This window comes from Carica papaya, chromosome 6, assembly GCF_054855325.1.
Source record: "Carica papaya isolate Zhongbai chromosome 6, ASM5485532v1, whole genome shotgun sequence".
Lineage (NCBI taxonomy): Eukaryota > Viridiplantae > Streptophyta > Magnoliopsida > Brassicales > Caricaceae > Carica > Carica papaya.
The window spans coordinates 27,464,337-27,489,780 of NC_142314.1; the positions used below are offsets into that span (position 1 = coordinate 27,464,337).

General features: G+C 36.6%; 1 protein-coding gene across 4 annotated transcripts; it reads left to right on the top strand.

Moving 5' to 3' along the window:
• The first annotated feature begins 273 nt into the window (after positions 1-273).
• LOC110806911 (small GTPase LIP1) lies at positions 274-25,058 on the top strand. Of its 4 annotated transcripts, XM_022031900.2 has the most exons (9): positions 277-610; positions 757-939; positions 2,489-2,580; positions 2,667-2,808; positions 15,782-16,086; positions 23,644-23,700; positions 24,132-24,185; positions 24,301-24,431; positions 24,555-25,058. In XM_022031900.2, exons 2-9 carry the CDS (start codon positions 849-851, stop codon positions 24,748-24,750), a joined length of 1,068 nt encoding a protein of 355 aa, XP_021887592.1. In that variant the 5' UTR covers positions 277-610; positions 757-848; the 3' UTR covers positions 24,751-25,058. The 4 variants fall into 4 exon arrangements, with proteins under 4 accessions (XP_088062702.1, XP_021887592.1, XP_021887591.1 ...); XM_022031899.2 differs by having other exon boundaries at positions 277-939; XM_022031901.2 differs by lacking the exon at positions 23,644-23,700 and having other exon boundaries at positions 280-939.
• The last annotated feature ends 386 nt before the right edge of the window (positions 25,059-25,444 follow it).

Genomic DNA, 25,444 nt, shown 5'->3' on the forward strand with positions numbered 1-25,444 from the left:
TTTATTTAATAAATTTATTTAACTTCTCCTATAATATTAATTTAAACTTAATAATAAATTTGCAATAATAATAAATACGTAAAATATTTTAAATAAATTTATTTTTTATTAAAATTTTAGAAACAACTATTTATTTTTAATGAAGAGTATTTTATCTGAAAGAATTTTAAAATATTTTAGTAACTTGCCATATATTTCTTTGACAATTCTAAACAAAAGAAGATAAAATAAAATTATAAGTAAATTATGGAACATTTTTAATTTTCCCCTATACGCTCCCGCTAGCGCGTGAAACCCTTTCCCACTTGTTGGTTCTCGTTTATCAGCCAACATGTTTGCACCGACGTTAGACCCTACTCAAATCCATCCAAACAATTTCATATGTCGTTGAAGTTGTTTTTAGAAATCAAGGATTCCAAACAACTACAAACTAATTTTCAATCTAGAGCTTGCTCGAAATCTCTTCATTTCCATATTTGTGTTTAGTAAACATTGAGCTCTAGTGAAATTTGCAGACTGAATTGATTCTGGTTATCGCTCGGTACAGAAGATACTCGATTGAAGATTTGTCACCAGATCTTTGGAACTGAGTTTCCAAAATATTTCTGAGGTTTGTGTTGATTGTATTTGGCAAATGTCCAGTTCTGGCTTCCTGTTTGGGAGCCTAGATCGAGGAATGATTTCGATGAACCATGGCTTTTGAATTCAATATTGGGAAATCCATTTCGATAATCATCGTTTTACTTTGAGTTTCAGCGAGTTTGATGGGACTCCGTTGGTCCAAAGTGGGTTGGACATTTATTGCTGGATTATTTTACAAGTAATTTTTCTTTTCTGTCAAAACAAATATGTTTTGGAGGGAACGCGAGAGGGAGAACAAAGATCAGAATGGTGGACCGCCGTGTGGGCAGGTTCGAGTACTCGTTGTTGGGGACTCAGGTATTTGCAATTATTTGTGGTTTCTGTCTTATTTCATACTAGTGACCTGTAAACTATCAGGTCGTTTTTTTTATGGTAAATCTCAAAGGTTTAATTGCTTCTCTTTTGCATGATATTATGACTAATTGCATTCGACTTTAGTGGATTTTTGGTGGTATTCATGTGTTAACTACAATATATAAACATCAAAACATGCTTAAATGAACACAAACTTGGGCAGATTGAACGATGCGGATTGTATTGTTAACCTGGGATACGCTTCAGGAGATAGCAGAAAATGGATCTGCAATATGGTCCTCATCTAAGCATCGTTTGGGAGGAAGTTACCAAAGAGCAAAATGGTTGTCGGTGGAAATAAGTGAAACTTTAGACCTTTGTCTTTTGCTCCTCAAGAAGCTTGTTAGGCCATAATGATCTTGGGATGCAAACAAATTTGATATCAGATATATTTAATCATCCCTTTGTACATCTTCTAATTTGAGAGATCTAATGTGCAAATGTAATTTCGAAAACTTTTGTTGCTAACTGTCATTTTTGTACATAGAATTTGAGCTGAGGACCTCAATCCTTAACCCTAGCCACCTTTTCATCTGGACTAAGCTGAGATGGCTTTGTCTTGTATATAACTGTTCAAAGCTTGTAGATTTATTTGCTAAAAAAAATGAGAAAGATAAAAAGAAAGAAGGGACTTGATTAAGTTGAAGTTGAATGAAGGTTTTAAAAATAGACTGATTTTCTTCTGCTAATCATTGAATAAGAATTTTCTTGTCTTGTCTCATCATTGTTATTGAGGAGATGCACTGTGGGATTGTTTTATGTGTGGCATAGTAAACAAATATTTGGAGAAAACTGTGAAACCTTAGTTTATGGTTCTGGTCTTGTATTAATTTTTTTTTATTTAGAAGAAAAACTAGGCATGAATGTTTTTCCAGCCATGTACAAAGGAATAGGTTATAAGTTAGGAAAAATATCTAAAAGAGCCAAGCACTAAATAGCATCTATATAGAATAAAAGTTCCATATCATTGTGACTCCTTAGAACTCAAGGATACAGAGGTACAACCTATGGAACATCATATCATTGTGACTCCGGCGAGAGTTCAAATAGAAACCCTTAATAGAGGTGTGGATTTCTTCTAAATATCACTCAAAAAGAAAGAGGGTAACCCTTGAACCAAAAAAAAAAAAAGAAAAAGAGGGTCTAGAACCAGTGAGTTCAAACCTTGGAGAAAAGAAGGGGAATGAACCCTCAAGATATTTTGGTTTATGGCAAAGTGCCCTTTTTAGCTATCAATGAGGGTGATGAATGATGTACTTGTCATATTGATTGGTTGTTAATGTTTTAACTATTTTTTTCCTTAATGGATTAAGTACCTAATTAACAGAGATCCATTTGCCATGTTAATACCATGTGAAAACTATGAGGAATATTTCTGATCTAGTTCCATTTTTTTGTGTGCTAGCTCTGCTTATTAAGTGAAAATGAAGAAGACCTTGTTCTTTAATATTTAATAGTCTGCATAGGTCCTGACCTGTGGAGCTTTCATCAGGTGTTGGGAAAACTTCTCTTGTTCATCTGATTGTCAAAGGTTCTTTCATTGCTCGCCCTCCTCAGACTGTTGGATGCACAGTTGGTGTCAAGGTAATTCCTTCATTCTTTTAAGAATGCTCTGAACTAGAGGAGTTAAGATCTTTGCAATGTTCCGTTCTTTTTTGGTTCATGTGCAGCACATAACCTATGGAAGTTCTGGAAGCTCTTCAACAAGCATTAAAGGTGATTCTGAACGAGATTTCTTTGTTGAGCTTTGGGATGTATCAGGACATGACCGATACAAGGAATGTCGATCTCTTTTCTATTCACAAGTTAATGGTGTGTACTAGGGTTCCTTGCTTTTACAGATATCTTGTCTTCTTAATAGCTGTTTGTATGAACTGACTTTTAAGTAGAGGCAAGAAAAAGGGGAGATATTCAGTCTCAAGTTGTTTGCTCATATGCTTTTAGTTTTAGAAATTTGATGTTGACTTGTTCGTTACTGAACAAGTCAAAGCTATTGTATCCAATTGTTAAATAAATGCATCTGTCTGTGCTCTTTGTGTTTTATCTATTAGTGATTCATATTGCAATTTTAGTTGTAGGGGGAGAGAGTTTGACAACCATGGTGTCTCCTGGCTGTATCTAATAACTGGAATAATGCACTGACCATTCAGGAATAATACTGAAGTATGAATATGTGGCAATAATAGAACACACTATCTTCTGCCAGTTCAATAGATTGGCAGCAGATGCATTTTACAAACTTTTTTCCCTTATCTTTGCGTACTCATTTAAGATGCACTTGGTGTTTAGAGATGTTCATTTGAAAGTCGCTCATTTCTATTATTGTCTAATACTATGTTTATTTCATGAATGTTGGAGGTAAATCTAAATTAAACAGATCTCGATACTGTAGGAATCCTACTTCTTCTAGAAGTCTGATACCTAAACAGATTGGCGTCTTAAGGAAAATCTCCATATAGAATCATAGTTTCCTTTCAATAACTGAAAGGTCTTCTCTTTTTATGAGTATGATTTCCTTCTCAAACTCTTTCTAATTTTCTTATATTCGTATTTTGTTGTTGTACATTATGTACCATGAAAAAAATTCAATAAAATAGAAAATTTAGTTTCAAATTTTCATTGTATCCGAGCAGGATCTTTGAACTCAAAGACCCTTTCTTTCTCTATTGCCGATGACCAAATACCGAATGACCACGACAAGAACTAGTGATCTCTTGGAAGGTACATCTCAGTCAAGTGGAATTATTTTATCAAACCACTTGAATCGAAAATCTCTAAAATTTCGATTCACCAGTCACAAGCTAAATGCAAGAAACTATATTAAGTGGTATCAATCAGTTAAGATGTTTAACTACGGAAGAGGGAGAAAAGAATACTTCATCGGAGAAGTTACCTACTGAGGGCCCAAAACCCAAAGTTCCAAACTCAAAAGACTGATAATAATTTGGCTATGTTGTAGCTGATTAACTCCATAACAAATGATATCGATTAGAATTTCTTGTTGTACGGGATGATATACGAAATTTGTGAAGCAGCTGAGAGTTTTATTCGAGTAAAGAAAACATGTTATAAGTCTTTGTTGTTGAATTTAGTCTCCACGACTTGTAGGGAAGGAAGTCTATCCGTAACCCAGTACTATGATCTGCTCACTGGTAACAGGTAACAACTCGATGTGTTTGAGAAACTTGTGTGGAGCTATTCAATGATGCAAAATGGTGCAGAGAAATTTTAGAAAGAATAAGAATTTTCAAATTTTTTATAGGATTAAATTAAAATTTTGATGAAGCTCGGGAAAGAATATTGAGAATGAAATTGTACTTGACATTGTTGAAGTATTTTTGAAGTAAGAAGAGAAGAAAATAGAAAAAAAAAGGTAATGTTGGGAAAAAGATTCACAAGCCCTAAGCCTAAACAAAGCTTTGTCTTGATTGCTGGGGCCCTCATCCCAATTCATACATCCGACAAAAAAGGGAAGGCCTCGATCACTGTTGAAAACCAGGTCATGCTTGTCATAATCTCTGGAAAATTCATGAAAAGCCTGTTGATTTGAGCATCACAAAATTAGTCACGGAGAAAGAAAGTAGGGGAAATTATGTCTCCATTAATGAAGCTATGTTTCTAATTAGGAATCATGCCTATTTAGCAAAGAGAAGATAAAACCCCTCCAAAACATTTTCCCCTATGAAAATTCTATCAATGACAACATAGGAGTCAGGAAAGTAACCTCAAAAGATAATTTCTTTAGTACTCCCAATTCTATTCCAAAAAGGTAAGATACTTGAATCATTGGCTCATGTACGTCTGACCACATGATGGGAAATAGAACTTTATTCTTAGGATATAATTCATGCAATGAGAATTTGATTGTAAAAATAGCGGATGGATCTCACTCAAGAGTGACCAGAATAAGTGATATCTCTATCCCAAAGGAGTTAACTTTAAAAAGAGTGCTTCATGTATCTAATTTGGATTATAACTTGTCAATAAGGAATTTTACCCAAGATCATAACTGTTTTGCTAAATTTTTCTTAAACTTGTTATTAGTTAGGAAACTTGTCCAAGATCATAACTATTTTGTTAAATTTTCCTCAAACTTATGTGAACTTTAGGATTTGGATTCAAAGAGGACGATTGACAATGCTAAAGTTTCCTTTGGGTTCTTTCTCTCAAGTATAATGGACTTTTTAGGAGACTATCCTATAATGTAGTATGTATTGAGTTTCAAGACAATCCAACGTAGACAATTCTAGTACAATTATGTTATGACATTATTAATTGAAACACCCAAACTTTGTATACTTCAAAAATTATTTCCTTCTCTATTTAGAAACAAAATTATGAAAAGCTTCCATTGTGAAGTATGTCAATTGTCAATACTCGTACTACATATCCCAAGTTGCCCTAGAAAACCTGTAAACCTAATACATCATTATGTTTGGAGACCATCTAGAATCAATAAATAGATGATTTGTATCATTTGTAGATGATTATGTAAGAATTACATAGTTTTTTCTCATAAAACAAAATTAGAATTGACCATATATTCAGAAAATTCAACATAGTCAAAACTCAATTCCAAAACAAAAATATAAGTGCTGAAGACAGACACTGCAAAAGAATATTTTGAAGAAGAGTTGGATATGTATCTTGAAAAAAAAGGAATTGTTCCTCAAAGTTCACATGTTGATACCCATCAATAGAATGAGATAGCCGAAAGGAAGGATAAACATCTTTTAGAATTTGCTCATCTCTCATGTAAAGACTCAAAACTTAAGGAAATAGAAATATCGAATTATATCAATTATAAACGGAAACAATTTAGAATTTAAGGTTTACATTCCTTACACAGTAAATCATGATACTCATTAAGGTTACGAGAATATCTTTTTATAGAAGTTCAAAGTAACGGAATAAATAATTAAAACAAAATGAAATAAAAATCCTATGGGGTTAACTTTCGTTGGACAACTCTGATGAGGTTTAGAAGATAACCTTTATTTGCAACCCTCTTGCTGTTCAGGATCTGAATTTTGGTTTTCTTGATTTGAAATGGTTAAATAAGAGAATGAGTTACACCAGTATAGTAAGAATATCACATTTAACATTGATACGGAAAACAGAAGATTGGTAAAAAATCATAAAAGAATCAATGAAACCATTTGCTTTCTTAAATAAATTCATTTAATATAAAAGAATGCAAGTTTCATACTTGCCCTTAAGAGTTTCCAAAACCGGCCTGTGAAATCAATAACCCGAATTGTATTTTGATTTCATATACAAATGAACAATAACAATAAACTTACCTGCTTACGAGTACTTCTGAGGGTCCATAGGGATATCTCCATATGTGTGAACTCAATATCCAATTTCTCGATTGACTGGCCATCCCCATATCTCGTTCGATAATGGGTGTGAAATATACCACTCCCTCAATACCTCATCCGGTATGAGGGTGAACTATACCTCCCAACCCCTTACGGTATGGGATTTCTCAGTCCCGTTCGACTGATATAATGTCCATGGTATGGTTTTCCCTATGTATTGGGTCCGTACACCCTTTCCCAGGGTACCCGATAAGCATTTCATCCACAGATCCACATTATCAACCAATCACACATCACATACCAACATCTCATCTATACCAATCAACCGTAAATCATGCAAATAGACAACATGTAAAATTAAGAAAATACGATTAGAACATTTATTTTAGACCAATCAACAGATAAGGATAAAACGGTTACGTAAACTAATAATTAAAAAGACAATTAAAATCAATAAATTAAAGTACCCGATATAATGGTAAGCAATTAAGACAATATAGAAATAAATGTACAACACAGATAAACTATACACTGACCAATTTCGGCTTTACTGGTGACTTGTAATAAATTTTAGGATTTTTCTAATTTTTACAAACACAATGTTATTAATTATTAAGTTTCAATTTACCATAACGGGAAAAAAGGTGAGAGATTTTTATTCCGGATCGGTATTCGAAACATCGTACGTTTCACTGCACTTCCTGGCGGTTATGGAGTTTCTTGGATTTTTCATGCGGAAATTAGAAATACGCATCACGTATCTAAAAATACCCCAAAAGGCCAAAATATGTGTTTTTAAACTTTTTCGGCCAATTTAGGGTTCCAGCACGGCAGCGTCACCGTCCTCCGGCGCCGCCTCCTCTCGGCTTGGCCGTTTTTTCTAGTTTAGGCCAGTTTTGACCGGTTTTGCATGGAAACTTGCTAAAAACAAAATTAGGGGCCCTCTGTTGGCCGAAAAAGGGAAAAACTGAAACCTTACCGACGGAAGGGTTTCCGGGTGCGACAGCTCTGCCGTTCCTCCTTTGCGGTCGGGGTGTTTCTTCGACTTAACTTGCATCAGAACGAAACAAGGGTAACGATGATTAGAAAACTGAAGGGAACAGGAAAGGGGAAGGGGTCATCAGAGAGGTTTTCAGGTCGCAGCCACGATGGCGCGATTTAGCTTCGCTCAGGTTTTCCAGCTCACCTGCTGCCTTTTTTGCTATGATATGGGTGTGGGAATTCAATTTCGAGTGGAAGGGGAAGATTTTTACCTTTTTCGACGCAGTGGCATCAATTCAGCGGCGACGGTGTCCCTCTGGCGGTTGATCTTCCCTTTGGCCGTCCTCCATCTTCTCCGATTAGTGGTTGTCGGCTAGGGTTTTGGGGCAGACTGAATCCTCTCGATCTTGACCATTTGTTCGTGTCGACATGGAGCGAGAAGAATCGTCCGATTGTTGCCTATTTAGTCCGATTATGTGTGCAAACTTGGGTTGTCCATCGCGATCATATCCAGTCGTCCGATCGCGTTTGAAGAGGAAACGGATTCGGGCTGTTCGTGTGTGCGGGATGCAATCTGGGCCGTTGGATAGCTCAGACACATGGATCGTTTGCGTGGCTCCTGCATGGAAGTGGTGTCAACGTGTCCGCGGCGCGTGCTGACTACAACGTGCTGCTGATGTGGCCGTATTTTTGAAAATTATGTTTTTACCCAGTTTTTTAGATTTCTTTTCAAATAAGTTCTCCTTTATTTCTATTTTGACCCTGATTTTCGAAAATGTTTTCAAATACATTCAAATTCCAATTTTCAACAAAATTTCAAAAAAAAAAATAATTGTTTTAAATATATTTTTTTATTAATATTAAATTATCTCGGGCCAAATTTCTGGGCCCAGGTGTTATATCTCATGTTTACAACACAAGTTCCAAAATTTTCTGAGGGAAGTCGTTCTAACTGCAACATACTGAAGGTAAACCTAAAAAAATGAAAGGGAAAAAAAAACCTTCTTCTTCCTTGATATTCAAGCACAATAATGTGCTTATTTATAGAGAATTTTGGGAAAAAGGATGCCTACAGCAAAAGTGGTAGCACGCCCCACTACCTGCAATTCTAACAAAAAGGGAATATTTCTAGAAAAAATATTTTCCAATTACAGACTGTAAATAATAAATTAACTTCCTACTAAATTAACTTTTTACACTTCCCCTCAATTTAGTTTACATATATGTTAAGTAAATTTAGATTGGAAATGATGTTCTCAAATATTGGTCTCGGTAGCGCCTTTGTGAGGATATCAGCAACTTGTTGATTTGTTGGAATGTGCATAAGGGCTATGGTTCCATTTTCTATCTTCTCTTTGATGAAATGTTGATCGATCTCCACATGTTTGGTCCTATCATGATGAACTGGATTCTTGACCATGCTGATAGTTGATTGATTGTCACGCCAAATTTTCATAGTAGTGTCAGTAGGTATTTTTAGTTATTGGAGCACGTCTTATCCATATTCCTTCATATATTCCGTGGGCGAGAGCACGAAATTCTGATTCTGTACTACTGCGACAGACAACTGATTGTTTCTTACTGCGTAAAGTTACCAAGTTTTCCCAAACATATGTACAATAGCCAGATGTAGACCTTCTATATGTTTTTGAACCTGTCCAATCGGCATATAAAGACTTCAACTTCTCTAGTCACTTTTTTCTGGAAGAATAAGCCCTGTCCTGGTGTCTTTTCGAGGTATCTCAGAATTCTGTACACTGCTCTCATGTGTATCTCAGTTGGTTGGTTCATAAATTGGCTTACTGTACTAATTACAAAGCTGATATCTGGTCTTGTGTGTGCCAGATAGATGAGTTTCCCAACTAATTTTTGGTATCTCTCTCTATGAACAAGTTTGTTACAATCTTCAAAACTAAGTTTTATAGTAGAATCCATAGGTGTGTCAGCTGGCTTACAGCCAAGCATCCTTGTTTCTTTTAGGAGATCAAGTACATATTTTCGTTGTGTTACAGAGATTTCTTTCTTTGATCGTGCAACTTCCATGTCTAGAAAGTATTTGAGTGCTCTAAGGTCTTTGATCTCAAATTTTTTTGCCAAATATTCTTTAGTCTTTGGATCTCCTTACAGTGATCTCCTGTAATAATGATGTCATCAACATATATAATCAAAATTGACTTCTTACTTGAATCACCATGCTTGATGAAAAGAGTGTGGTCGGATTAACACTGCTCATACCCAACTTGCTTTACTGCTCTTGTGAACCTCTCGAACCATGCTCTTGGTGATTGTTTGAGTCCATAGGGTGATTTTTTATGTTTATACACCTTATGAGGGCTCTAAGATATTTCCTCAGATATTTCAAATCCTGGCGGAATATCCATATAACCTTTTCTTCCAAATCACCATTAAGAAATGCATTCTTCACATCTAGTTGAAACAAGGGCTAGTCAAGATTTGATGCAAAAGAAAACAGTATCCGTATCGTATTATGTTTGGTAACAAGGGCAAAAGTCTCTTGATAATCTATCCCATATGACTGTGTGAATTATTTTGCAACAAGCGAGCTATGTATCTGTTTATATTACCATTAGGATTATATTTGGTTGTAAAAACCTATTTACATCCTATCCGGTGCTTTCCTAGGGGCAGTTCAGTCAGCTCCCATGTCTCATTCTTTTCAAGAGCTCTCATCTCTTCTTGAATAGCTGCTCTCAATTCTAGTATTTGAAGGACTTCATGAATTGTTTTTGGTTTTAGAAAGCTTTTATCTAGTTTACTCACAAATGCATGATATTCTGAAGACAAATTGCCAAATGACACATAATCTTGTATAGGATGATTAATGCAAGATCTGATACCTTTTCTTAATGCAATAGGCAGATCATCATCAGAGTAGGGTTTGAAGCATTAATACCTGGTGAAGCCTGGACAGTTGGAAACAAGGTTGAGTCATGACAGAGTTCGGTCTCTTCTGGTACTTTCCGTTTCTGAGCTTTGTTCCTCCTAGTATAGACATGTAACTCATTTACTGTAGGAAATGTGTCCTTAGTTCCTACCACATTCTGATTCAGTTTCATTTTGTGTGGATAATATCTGTGAAGGGCTTGAGTGGACTGGACTAGATGAAGATATGATGGCATCCCAAAGGTGATATTCTTGAGTAACTTTCTCCCCCTAAATCTCACTTTTGGTATAAAATGGTTGATTTTCGACAAGGTTACATCTATGGTGTTGCAAAACCGACGAATATCCGGAAAAAAACATTTGTATCCCTTTTGATGGGAAGAATACCCAACAAAAATACACTTGAGAGCTCTAGGATCAAGTTTGCCACGTAGATGAGAATGAACATGAACATAGGCAGAGCACCCAAAGACTTTAAGTGGTAAAGAATTTAGAATGTGAGATTGTGGAAAAGATTGTGAAAGAAGCTCATAGGGTGTTTGAAACTGTAGTATACAGGAAGACAGTCTGTTTATTAAATAGGTGGTGTAAGTAAGGTTTCCCCCCAAAACTGTTTTGGAATATGTGTGGTGAACATAATGGATCGGGCAACTTCAAAGATGTGCATGTTTTTCCTCTCGGCTGCCATTTTGTTGAGTAGCATGGCACAAGAACTTTGGTGAATTATCCCATTTTCTGCAAAGTAGTTTTTAAGGGTTGACTCAAAATATTCACATGCATTATCGGATCTCAATACTTGTATGGTAGTATCGAACTGGGTTTTGATCATGGTGCTGAATTTTTTGAAAATTGCACCTCCTAATTTTTCTTTCATAAGGAACATCTAAGTGATTCTAGTATGGTCATCAATAAAGGATACAAACCATTTATTTTTGGTTTAGTGATTCTGGGGGGACCCCAGACATCACTGTGAATTAATGAAAAGGGTTTTGAGGGTTTATTATTTAGACTAGGAAATGAACTTCGAATATGTTTAGAGAATTGACAAACTTTGCATTGAAATGAAAGTAGATTTTTATTCGTGAACAATGAAAGAAACATTCTTTTTAAATTCAAGAAATTTGGATGTTTTAAGCGAAAATGTCATAACATAATTTCATTGTTACTACTAGGGCTACTTGTAAAAACTGAATTAACACATACTGCTTTTTGAATTTGTCCACTAGAGAGGGCAGCTTGAAGTAGGTAGAGATCAGGTTTCATCCTAACACTGCCAATCGTCTTCTCCAAGTCCAAGTCTTGAAATTCACACAACGTTGAATCAAATTTAGCAACACAGTTAAGTTCCCCAGATAGCTTACTTACTGATAGCAAGTTACAGTCCAAATTAGGTACAAAGAGAACAGAACGTAGAGTCATCTTTGGTGATATAATAACAGACCCGATTCCAACCACTTTCGGGATAGACCCATCAACAATTTTAATTGTAAAACACTCAGTGCACGGTCTGTAATCTTGAAATAAGGAAGCATTACCATCATATGATCGGATGCCTCAGAATCAATTATCTAGGTCTGTCCACTTGTTGAGCAAGCTGTAAAACTGAGACTATGAAAAGTCTTACCTTTGTGAGAAATAGTCACATTAGCAGAACTCCTGGAGAATAATTTTTGAAGCATCTCAAGCTGCTCAGGAGTAAAAAGACACTTTTCCGTTGCTGCTGAGGGAGCTTCTTCACTGGTTTTTGTCACCAAATTTCCCTGAAGCTCGGTCGCATTTTCTGGTCTTGAAGGCTTTTGGTCAGCTCGCTTTCCATGGAGTTTCCAGCACCGGTCGCGCACATGGCCGGGCTTCTTACAATAATCACAGAAGGGCCGACCTTTCTTGCTTCGACTATCCAGACGTATTGTGAGGGCAAACGCGTTCTCAGCTGCAGTCGTCGCTGTCTATCATTCTCCCATCATGACTTTCTTCCGACTCTCCTCTCGTCGGACCTAAAAAAAAAACTTCACGAATATTGGGCAACAGTTTCAAGCCCAGTATTCAGCCGCGCACGTCATCGAGATAAGAGTTCAAACCTAGCAAGAACTTGAAAATCCGCTTGCGTTCTGTAATTACTTGAAAGGCTTTTGCATCATCCGTACAACTCTATCGATGCTCCTCAAACATATCAAGTTGTTGCCAACTGCGAGTTAGGATGTTATAGAATTGAGTCACAGTATATTCACCTCGTCGCAGATCATGGAGGGCGGACTCAATCTCAAAAATGGCTGAAGTATTCTCCTTTGTTGAGTAGGACTCTCTTGCGGACACCTAGATTTTGTGAGCTGTTTCATAAAGGAGAAAATTTTCTCCAATTTCCGACAACATGGAATTTACCAGTTACGACATTACAAGGCTGTTCTCCATCTTCCATGTTCGCGCATTGGGGTCAGTTGCTGGGAGCGGCGTTGCTTCACCGATGAGATACTCCTCACGGCCTTTGCCCCGGATGAAAAGCAACACTGAAGATGAATAATTGTTGCTGTTTAGTTTGTAGCCTGTAATCAGATATGAAGACTACTCAACCAGGCCTTGGTTGAGTTACGAAGGGAAGAAAGGCCCCGAAGAGATCTCGGGTGGAGAAGACGACGTTGCACCGGAAGCCATTTGCAATTCTGGCTAACCCGAAAACAATGGGCAAGGATCAGAATGGCTGCTTTGCTACCATGAAGGTAAACCTAAAAAAATGAAGGGGGGAAAAAAACCTTCTTCCTTGATTATTCAAACACAATAATGTGCTTATTTATAGAGAATTCTGTAACAGAATTTTAGGAAAAATGATACCTACAGCAGAAGTGGTGACACGCCCCACTACCTGCAATTCTAACAAAAAAGGAATATTTTTAGAAAAAATCTTTTCCAATTACAGACTGTAAATAGTAAATTAACTTCTTACTAAATTAACTTCCTACACATACCTTATTAATAGAATGTCTTCGTGGGTCATTGAGTTTCAAGCACCTTTCTAAGTCATACTTCAAAGCTTTCCTATCACATGCTTCTATCTACTTTATCAACAAAGTCTTTGGTTGTTTAGCACATACACAATCATCACAGAAGCAAACTAGACTGCAAATTAACTAAATGTATCTTTGTCGAGTACTCATCAAATCCTAAACTAAAAGAGATATAAATGTTATTCACCAGTTATCTAAAAATTCTATAACAATATAGATGACACCTTTCATGAAAACTTACCATACTATAAAATTGGTATTCAGGGGGATAAAAATAGACAAAAATCCCATTTGGGACTCTACCACTAATAATCTTGATCCTCCAACTAACCAATTCGCTCCTTAGAATACACATATCAAGATGATAGACTTAGATCTGGACCCACTCATCGCACTGAAAAACTTAAACTTTGGGTCTATACTGATGGAACAAGAACCAAGAAGAGAAAGAGCCATGACAACTTGATTAGAGTCATAAATATAATCTGTATTTAGATACAGATCCAGAATCACTAAATACTTCAGGTAATACAATTTTAGATCTATCCCTTGATTGCGTATATAATAATGATGGACTTATTGCTCTAAGAAAAAAGAGAAGCATACACTGATTATTCAATTCACAATTTTGTTTGAAAAAGAGGTTTGTCTTCAACTCACCAAATATTTATTAGCAATATTGATAAAATACAGATACTAAAAACAATACATAAAACATTAAAAGTACCCAAATTGGAAACTGTAATAATGGAGAAAATCCAAGTGGGACTTGGCAAATAGAAATTATCACTAGGAAAGCACCTAGTCGGCTGTAAATGGATGTTCACAATCAAGCATAATGTTGATGATAGCATCAACAAGTTCAAAACTTGATTAGTAGTCAAAGATCTTGCTCAATACTATGAAATTTTATTATGAGACATTTGCACCAGTAGCAAAGTTTAATACAATCCGGATACACTAATGTCTCTAGTTGATAATTTGGATTATATTCCAATTGGATGTGAAGAATGGTTTTCTTAATAAAAAACTAGAGGAAGAAATCTATATGGAGATACAATCTAGATTTAAAAGCCAAGTCGTTAATAAAAAGATCTGCAGAATAAAAAACTCTTTATATGATTTGAAACAATCTCTAAGAGTATGGTACGATAAATTCACTAAGACAATCAAAAAGTTAGATATAATTAATGACAAACAAATCATACGATGTTTGTCAAGTATGATTCTTTAAGAAAAATGATAATTTTTATCGTATGTGTAGATGATATAATAATTACAAGTGATGACATAGAGGAGATACTCGGACTCAAAAATATCTTAACTAAATAATTTGATATTAAAGTTCGAATCTTAAATACTTATGGAGAATAAAAATTGCTATATGAAAGAAAGGAATCTTAGTTTCTCAGTGAAAATATGTTGAACCTTTTAAAAAAGACTGGAATGTTTAGATGCAAATCCCCAGAAACACTAGTGAGTTCCAATGTTAAACTAGGAAGTAAAATTGATAGTGTTTAGTTAATAAAGAAAGATATCAATGTCTAGTGGGTAATTGATTTATTTCTCACATACTTGAGTAGATATCAATTTTTCATTGTAGTTAGTCAATTAATGAATAACTGAACTTAATAACTTATAAAGATAGTGTTTCGGATTCTCAAATACCTAAAAATGATAGCTAGATAAATACTATTTTTCAAGAAAAACACAAATCAAGAAATTAAAATATATACTGGTATAGATTGAGCTGATTTTATAATTGATAGAAGATTATATATTAGTTACACTTTTTATTTAAAAAAAAAAATGATTGATAGAAGATTCACTTTTGGATACTATATATATATATGGAGAAATCTAGTTACTTTTGGAGAAGTAAGATGCAATTAGTAGGATCAAGGAGTAGTGTTAAGGTTGAATTTAGAGCCTTAGCTCATGGTATCCCTGGAAGAATATGGGTAGAAAGAATTTGATCAATTGAGAATTTCCTCTTTAGAGCCTATGAAAGTGTTATGTGACTATTAATCCACAATAAGCATTGTAAAGAACCTGGTTCATCATGATCGACCTACGCATTGGGAGATTGATAGACAATTTTTTAAAGAGAAGATAGAGTTAGAAGCACTATCCTTGTAGCACATTTAGTCTTGCCATCAAACTGAATATCTTCACCAAGGCGTTACCTAGGAAAACTTTTGAAAAACTATGTTCCAAGCTTGATTTGCTCAATATTTTTAAACCAACTTGAAGGGGAGTGTAGGAATCCGACTTCTTGTAGAAGTTCGATCCCTGAACAAATTGGTATCTTTCTCAAGCTCTCTCGTATCTTTGCCTATTTATATTTAGTTGTTGTAAATTAAGTATTATGAAAAAATATTCATTAAATATAAAATTTAATTACAAATTTTCAGATACTAAGGAAGATATTTAAAACAAAAATCTGGGAAAAATTCTTTTCTTTGCTTGCTGCCTGTGAATGCTATTTTCTTTATAGATTTCCTACGGACACTATCTTGCCCTTGTATCTGTTGCAAAAACTGCATCCAAATGATTGTTTTCAAAATTTACATGCAGGTGTTATGTTTGTTCATGATCTTTCCCAGAGAAGGACAAAGACAAGCTTGCATAAATGGGCAGCTGAAATTGCTGCAACTGGGTCATTTTCAGCTCCTCTTGGTTCTGGTGGACCTGGTGGCCTTCCTGTCCCATATGTTGTTATCGGTAATAAAGCTGATGTTGCTGCAAAAGAGGGTACAAGAGGAAGCAGTGGCAATCTTGTGGATGTAGCTCGTCAGTGGGTTGAGAAGCAAGGTTTGCTTCCATCAAGTGAGGAACTTCCTCTAACTGATTCTTTCCCAGGCAGTGGAGGTCTTATTTCGGTAAGCATACTGACAAAAGCTGGAGTTACTTTTACTTCTCTATTTACTGCTTCTGACAAGAACTTGTGAGGAAATTGGGATGCATTCTAAATTGAATAACTGTAGACTTAGTTCAAAGTATCTATTTTTTTGCTATGATGTTAGACCCCTAATATTAGTAGTTGTTCTTAAAGAAGGTGGAGGTCCTTGTTTTCATCTTTCATCCGTTGCATCCTTGTGATGTAGCATAGCGTAATAGGGTTAAAAAGATAGGAAAGAGTGATTGACCGTAACATCCAGCAAATGAGGGTTAAGCTCTCACTTCTGCTGATCATTTCTTGTTGGTCTTCTGGCTATGACTTTTTGGGATAACACTGGTTTCAGATTGAGGTTTTGAATGGTGATCATTGATATGGCCAGGGCTGTCAAGTTCCAATGGAGCAATAATGGTAGTGAGTGCAACTAATTCCTGCATTAGAAGCTATGACTAGGTGGAGGCTCTGTTGGATTACTGTGAGGCTGACAGTCGTGTGGCACACCTCCCAATGGGGCAAGAGTTCTTTTGAAGCTGATACAATTGAGTTTGCTTTTGCATTTCTCTCTTCTGATTTGTGGCTGGATTTTCAGACGATTTTAGAGTGTTGCAAATTTAGAGTTTGGGAAAATTGATACCAAATGCCAGCACTCTCTACTTCTCTAAATTCATGTAGCATGATAGAATATTATTTAGAAAGAAAAAGGGAGAAAGTCAAATTCACAATGTCAAGAATTGACAAGCAGCAAAATTCCAGGTTTATTGCAACTACAATAAGAGGACTATTAGGCACTCAAAACCAGAGAAATTTCCATGTATTTTATTCATATGGAGTCTGAAAAATAATGTTGAATCACCCATGTACAGATAGGTGTCCTGGTGAAACTTAATAGTGAACAGAGAAAAGGATTTTTCTGTGTATTATTTCATATGAACCTTCACGCATATATACTAGCGAATAATTCATGAAATGGGCTATATATGATTACATAACTAAAAAGAGAATATTTACATCAAGGAAAGTGGGGATCCTGGAATTGTGGCAAATGGTCTGTAATTATGATAGTGTCCCTCGGAAATAGTGCATAAATGTCCTTCATGTCCAGCTTGTAAATCAATCAATGGAAATTATTTACTTCCAAGGATTTTGGTGAAGGCGTCAGCAAGTTGATTTGGAGAAGTCATATGATAGATGTTTAGAGTATCGCAGTTGATCTTTTCCTTGATGAAATATTGATCAATTTAGGATTACATGAAATACTAATTGCTGCTTTGTTGTCACACTAAAGTGAATCGTTTCTGTCTAATTTCTAATAATAATTTCTGCCACCCAAGTAGTTTACCTGCCTATTGCATAATTTCTTTACAATTTGCTTCTACTCTAGAGCTTGCAAGCACATTTTTTTAGTTTACCTGCCTATTGCATAATTTCTTTACAATTTGCTTCTACTCTAGAGCTTGCAAGCACATTTTTTTTTCTCCAATTAATCAAGCCCAATGTCTACCTCCTCTCATCAAGAGATTCAACCCAATCTGCATTGGTGAATCCTTCTACTTTGAGGTAACCATGCTTGGAAAATAGTGGGCCTTTTCTAGGAGCAAAGTTCAAATATCTAAGTAGAGAGGGCGATTGGTGGGTTCCAGGGTGAATTTTCTAAAACTCAAACCGATCTGCAATACTTTTGCAAAACTTGAATTCGTCTTGAATCTGGTTCATTATTTTGTTTTTTATTTTTATTTTTTTAATTTAGGCAAGCCTAGATTTTTCGTAAAGAAAAAAGCTCAAACTGAACCAACTGTCTATTCTTTTGTGGGTTGGATTTATATGAGTACTCTAGCTCGCTCACGTCTGCTCTGACTCGCTCTGAATGGACTCAATCTAAACCTGCATTAATCCTGATTTACATCAAAATATATTCTACCAAAATTTTAGTTGATTCAGTTACATCCATATCAATTTCAAATTCTACATTCAGACCCCAATAATTTCAATGTAAGATCAGGTTACATAATCCATATTTAAATTATATGATATTACATAGTCCACGTTTAAATCACAAAATTATAAATAAAGTTCCAACAACGTAATCCACATTCAAACTACAAATTCCAAACTTGAGAGTTAGTTTTTAGTATTTATGTTCTTAACTAAAATTAAACAAAATAAATTATATATAACCTGGTTTGCTTCGAAATATTTTTTTTAATTCTGAACTAGAACCCTACCTGACCTGGGCAAGCATACAACATTAACCCAGCCCGAGACAAGATTTATTTGAAAAAGTTTGGAATGATATGAGAAAAATTAAATTTTTTTTTATCGGAAAAATTTATCTCTAGGTTGGTTGTCGGGATTTGAATTTGGCTATGGCAATGATATGAAAAATTGCAGCAAGAAATTTCTAAGAAAATCTGTACAATGGAAATGGTGCGGTGGAAGCCGAAACTAGATGGTCTGGAATTTTCTTGTTGGGTCCTCTTGAGATACCTTGTTGAGATTCCTTTTTTGGCTAAAGGAATCTCTATCTTCTTAGAGTAGTGACAAGGCAATAGAATTGGAGTGTGATAAAGGATGAGGTGATGGATATGTTCATTGAGTTCCACAAAAATGGAAATCTTGAGAAAAACTTCAACTCCTCTTTCTTGTTTTCATTCCCAAGTTGAAGGGGCAGTTAACCTTTGTGAGTTGAGACTGATTAGTTTGGAAGAGTGTATTTGCAAGTTGATTGCTAAAGTCCTGAAGCATAGGATGAACAAGTTGTGAAATCTGTGATGGATCCTCAGCATGTTTTGTCCTTGGATTGGCAGATTTTGGACGTCTCTTGTGGAAAATGGAATGGTGGATGCTATTTTAAAGAAAGGGGAAGTTGGACTTCTGTACAAGTTGGATATAGAAAAAGCATATGACACGTACTTGGGTCATTTTTCATATACATGCTTGAGAAGATGGGTTTTGTGGCCAGATGGAGAAATTGGGTGTAAGCTTGTATGTCTACTGCTTCCCCCACAGCATTTGGTGATGTTGGACCATCAGAATTTTCCTAATTTATAGAGATCTAGGAAAAGGAAATTCATTCTCATATGGGAGCGTTCAATTGTTTCCTTATTGAGCAAAGGAGTGAGCATGTTCAATTGTCCCAAGGTTGGTCGAGGAGTTGGAAAGAGGAATTAACACCTCATGTTTGTTGATGATATGATTTTGTCCATAAAACAAAGAAGGGAATCCTTCATGAACATAAGGTGTATTCTCTTGTGCTCTCAAGCTGTTTTCCATCCTTCAATTGGGCAAATCAGAAGTGGTTCCTTTGAGGAATGTTGTTAGATCCAACGAGTTTGTTACAGCTTTCAGCTACAAGATCACATCTTTTCTAATTAAGTACCTTGATGTCCCTCTTAGTGGTAAATTTAAGGAGGTTGAGATGTGGGATTCTATTTTTACCAAATGTTAAAGAAACTATGCTCATGGACATCTACTTATCTCTATTTCCTGTTAAAGAATTGAGTCTTTACAAGCAGATTCTCGTGGGTGAATTTCTTGGGACTAGATCACTATGCTCACGGACATCTACTTATCTCTATTTCCTGTTAAAGAATTGAGTCTTTACAAGCAGATTCTTGTGGGTGAATTTCTTGGGACTAGATCACTATGCTTACGGACATCTACTTCTTATCTCTATTTCCTGTTAAAGAATTGATTCTTTACAAGCAAATTCTCGTGGGTGAATTTCTTGGGACTAGATCAAACAGCCCTGCACAAGAGGTTCCATCACTAAGTTTAGCAAAGTGTTGCAATGTGGTGCTGGCATTTTTATCCTCTACAAATGCCTTATAAAGGAATCTCATTGCTGCTGATATTGGTCTTTAATAATAGTTTCATCACTAGAAGGGGTGGAGTTTTGTTTGGCTTTAGCAAACAGCCCATGCACAAAAACATCCATCACTAAGTTTAACAAGGTGTTGCGACGTTGTGCTGGCATTTTTATCCTCTACAAATGCCTTATAGAGGAATTTCGTTGCTGCTGATATTGGTTTTTCCAATAATGGTTTGATATCTAGAAGCTTGGAGCTGGATTAATATAGACTGGAATAACATTCAGAATTGCTTGAAGTTTGAAGTTTGCTATTTACGATTAGTGTATGGATGGGTCTTAAAAGATATCTTTCTGAGCATTTGTTAAGCTGCAAAGGATAGAGAATATAAACTTACACAGTGCTCTAAGGTGAATGGTAGTGTTATCTAGTGGAGCATCCCTATCCTATGTAATATTAGTGAATGGGAATGGATGAATGGGTCACCCTTCTATCAACTTCTGGATTCGTAACCATACAGCTAAATGAAGATTGCGTCCCTTGTAGCGCCCGAAAAAGGGCCGATAAAAAATAAAAAAAAAAAAAAACCACGTCGGCAGCCACATCAGCAGGCCCGGTCAGCAGTCCCGGCCAACCGGGACCTGCCACGTGGCAAGACCACGTCGTTCCAAAAAGGGCCACGTTGGCGATCCGCGTAGACGCGATCAGACGGCCCAGATCAAGCGTGCGATCGAACGGCCCAGATTTAAGCGCACGGACGGCCCAGATTAAAACAAAATGGACGGTTGAGATCAAAAGGCAAAGGGTTATAAATAGAACCCCCACACCAGACCACAAACCCTAGCCGCCTGCCGCTCGCCGGAGAAGACGAACCAGAAGCCAGCCGCCGCCACCCGCCGCCGCACCGGAGGAATTTCCGACCGCCGATCGAGGTAAATTTCGTACCCCCGACTCGTTTTTCCACGCTAATTCCTCCTGTGGCCAAATCGGAGCCAAAATCCCGGCCAAACGGCCGAAGCCCAGCGGCGCCGCCGCGCCCCTTCTCGGTTTTTGCCTCCGATGAGGCCCTTCCCGGCCTCCGTTTGATGCAATTTTTATATCACCGTGATCACCATTTTTTTCTCTACAGGTTGACTAGAGCCGAATCACCAAAACACGAACCTCGCCGGAGAGCCGCCGCACCCGAGAGCGCCGCCGCCGGTAAGCTCCGTTTTTTCGTGATTTTTTGGCCCCCCGAGGGCCCTAGGGTTGTTTTCTCGCAGGGACCGATGCGAGTGTGGCCGAATCCGGCCGAAAACGGCTGAAAACAGCCAACCCGAGGCGAATCGCCGCCGCCAGCGGCGGCGCCGTCGCCGGAGCACGGCGGAGCCGCCGTGCCGGAGTTGCGATTTGGGCCGAAAAGGGCCCTGGGCCTAATTTAGAATTTTTTGGAACACGTGCAGGTACCAGTAGTGCGTTTCAGTTCCCTGGGAAAAATTCAGGGAAAATTAGGGACAGCCTGCAAGCGCACTGTGAAGCCGTGTTCGGACCCCGAAACGAGTAAGGACCCCTCACCCTATTTCCTATCACGGTTTTAAAGTCCAATAAATGATAAAACGGTATTTCGTGAATCAACGAATGTGTGAAATTGTTTAAGGTCGCTAATGGGGCCCGAGTCTAGTGTGTTTGTCGGTTAACTGTTATTTGGCCTGTTTTACAGTTTTAAATGCAGCATGAGGTTCAATGTTTCCATTTTATAGTTTCGTGTGCATATTTTACTATTTTATTGATTATGGATTGAATGACCGGGATATTGATACTGTATGTTGTCTGTTTGACATAAATTATCGTTTTGCTTGTTTGTATGTGATTGATAATGCTGACTGAGGGAAAAGGAGAATGAAAGATTATGTGAATGGAAATTGTATAATGTGTTCAGCCTGACTAGATATCCTGGGAGATAGTGGACGGACCGGGTCCGTAGGGAACCCTATCAGGATTGTGGTCTCCCATACCGGACGGGGTATGGGGACGACCCGTTTCACCCTCATACTGGACGGGGTAATGAGGTCTATGTTTTGGCGCCCATACCTGACGGGGTATGGGGACGGCCCTGGAATATGATTTCGAGTGTTAAGGATTAACGGGTAGCGGGACCCCTATGGATCCCCATGGATACTAGTGGGCTGGTAAATTAGGAAAATATGTTGTGTAACGATTGAATTACGAAGAGTGTGATAGGTATTATGTTATACAGTTCATATATATATTTTCATGATGATGATGATGTTATTGCTTTCGTATATTGTTTTTATGAATTTCACCGAGTTAAGTAAATGGTAAAGGTTTTATTTTCGATAAAAGGATTTGTTGTAAATTATGCTCCATTGGTCTTTTTGTGTTTTCTACCTACCTTTACCTCCGTGACGGTGAGATATCGTGATGTCTTTACTGGGATAGTGTAGTTCATTCCTTATTTAATCATTTCAGATCAAGAGGACATCGTTCCCGAGCCGGTTCCGCAGGAGGACGACGAAGGGGACGCCTAAAGACTCCATAGTCACATTCGTAGTTTTTACTTTCAAGTTTCTCCTTTAGGTAGTTTAATCTTTTATATTTTGTGAGCACGTTTTGGTTTTAGTGTAAGGGATGTTATTCAAATTTTGACTTCGCTTCCGCATTTGATATTTATAATATAAATTCCATTATGAATTACCGGGGCTGCTACATCCCTGCTTGGAAAATCAACCGAAGTTGTAAACTTTCAGTGAAATCATTCTACTACCACAAATTCTTGAACCAGATACTGCATTGCTTGCCCCCACTGTGGAAGACCAGGTAGTTCCCTGTATTGCCTTTTTGTGGTGCGGCCAATCTGTGGGAGGTCCTCAATTTGGATAGTGTGGGGGGAAAAACCAATATAAATGCCTGTTTTTTGTGTTTGAGTGGTGGGAATCCTTGAGGCATCTTCTCCTTTCTTGCTGTGAGGTTAGAAGGCTTTGCTTTGGTCCTTATTCTTCTTATATTCTTCTTATTCTCTCGTGGGTGATGCGTGGTGATATCAAGGAGGGAATTTGGGTCTTGGACGGAATTGTCTCCGAAGTCCAAGAAGAAGATTATCTTCCAATTTGATTTCTCTATCTTTTGGGTTATTTTGAATGAGAGACATATGAGAGCTTTTGCAAATTTATCCTTATATATATTTTTTCTAGTTAGAGCTAGAGGTTGCTGGTTGAAGATTTTTAGTATTTTGCTTGAAGAAAAACCCGTCCAGAATAGGACTGATTTATCTTATAAATCTTATGGACAGTCTTTCAGATATTTACAAATATGTCCCTATTTGGGCAGCACGTCATTGGTGCTTTGTTTGTTATGTCTTTTCTTCTCTTCTAAAACATAAAATAATGATCTCACCGAGTAAATAGAGTGGCATAGTAAATGCTATTTGTTGCCAGCCCAACCTGGTCAGGCTTCATTTGTTTTGGTTTACATGATGGCTATTTGGTGTCATCTTATGCATTGAAAAATTTGGATGCAAGTATGGTTCAATTTCAGTCAAGGTGACTCCTGTATTGCCTAATCAGTCTACTGCATTCCATGTTTCACTCAAGACATTAGTATCTTATGCAATTTGTGTCTGTTTGTCATGTACTATAATGATTATCTCTGCTATGAATTTGAAGGGTGTGTTGTAATATTTAGATGTTCTATTTTATGGGAATTTAATGATGATTACATATTGTGTAATGATTTAGGGATTCAAAGTTTTTGATGAAGTGGGATTGATTTCTGCCGAGTTGCCAATTCTGAAGGTTAAACTGTTTTCGAGTCCATGTTTGAATCATTCATATTTAGTACCTGATGTCACCTACCTTTTTGCTTGACGTCTATGCATATCTCTGTTATAGATTCAAAGCGTATGTTGTGGATTTAAGATGAGAATGGTGTAAGCTATTTTGGGTGGCTTGTGTTAACTCACTCTTCGTCGAACTAAGAATTAATGAGAAATGTTTGCTACTGGTAATTCAACAAATATGCAAAATCGTACGGGTTCCAAAAAGAAATGTATGTTCTGGAGTAGTATATTTATGCTATATGTTTGGAACTAGTATATGTGCTATAGATAGTGTTTGATTCTATAATTTTAAGTCGTTATTAAGTTTTCATGTCAAATCGTCTGGAAACAGCTATTTTCTGGTAACTCCCTAAATTTGATCAGATAAATGTTTTGTGGGAAATGTAGGCTGCCAAGGAAGCAAGATATGACAAGGAAGCTTTGACAAAATTTTTCCGCATGGTATGTTGCATCGTCCTTGCTAGATCTTCTGTACTCTCTCCCTCCCCCTTCGCCTTCCTCCCCACACTCCATTTACATATAGAATTACAATAACTTCAGCTTCCTATTGTTTCAGTTGATTAGGAGAAGATACTTCTCAGATGAATTACCTGCTGCAAATGCATGGTCTATTTCTCCTGTTCAGAGACCTGTGCAACGCTTAGATGAAAATCTGAGTGATGAGGATCAATTTTACAAAAAGCAGAGGTAGGTTGAAGTTCAGATTCTTTGTACTTTGAGCTTCCATATATTTTGTTTTCATTAGATGAAAGACAGTTCTTCCAACTGGTTTTGTTCACCTGAAGTTTTAAGCCCATAATATGCTTGCAGTTTGACCGGAGACCCTTACAAATACAACATGCTACCACCTCTTCCTGCACAACGCAATCTCACACCACCTCCCACGCTTTATCCTCAGCAGCCAGTTTTGGCATCTGAGAGTTACAGTCTTCCGAGATTTTCAATCGCCAGTTCCCAAGAAGTAAACAGCATTGGAAGGTCGAAGCGAACAGATATTAATGTCTAACAGATATTTGTTGCCTTGAAGAGTGTTGATTTGTTTGTAAAAGCTGATCTCTTTTTGTTTTTTTGTTTTTTAACATACCCAGAGGCTTTCGTACTGCTAAGTGTTCCTGGGTTATACAGTTATAATGATTTGTACGACCTCTAAGTACAGGAAATTCTTTCAAAAGTCTCCTCGTTATTTGCCCTTAGAAAAACAAAAACATAAAGCCAATTCACAATGAGATATATTGATGTAATGTAGTAGTTTTACACAATTTATATCGATTTTTCCCGGATGAAATGGTAATATAAATTAACGTTTTGTATTCAGAGATTCATTGAAATCATTTATATTCTAGATTATTATATTATCATTTCATGTTTAAAATGCTAAGGACTACGTTTATCAAGTGATCGAGCGACTGTCTAAATTATTTTGGATAGGAGGGGTGAAAATCTGTAATTAACTATGTACGAAATGAGTACTGAATAAAAAAAGTTACAAAATTTGCAATGAGTGTAGAGCGGTTAAATATTTAATTACATTTAATTTTATGTACTCATAATGGTTATTATGATGTTATTTTATATTTATTATTAAATATTATTTTATTTTAATTTACAATTAAATTGTTTAATTAAATTTTAATTATATATTTAAATATTTTATACAATTAAAAAAAAAAAAAGGTAAAATGAGTGAATGAGGGTAAAGT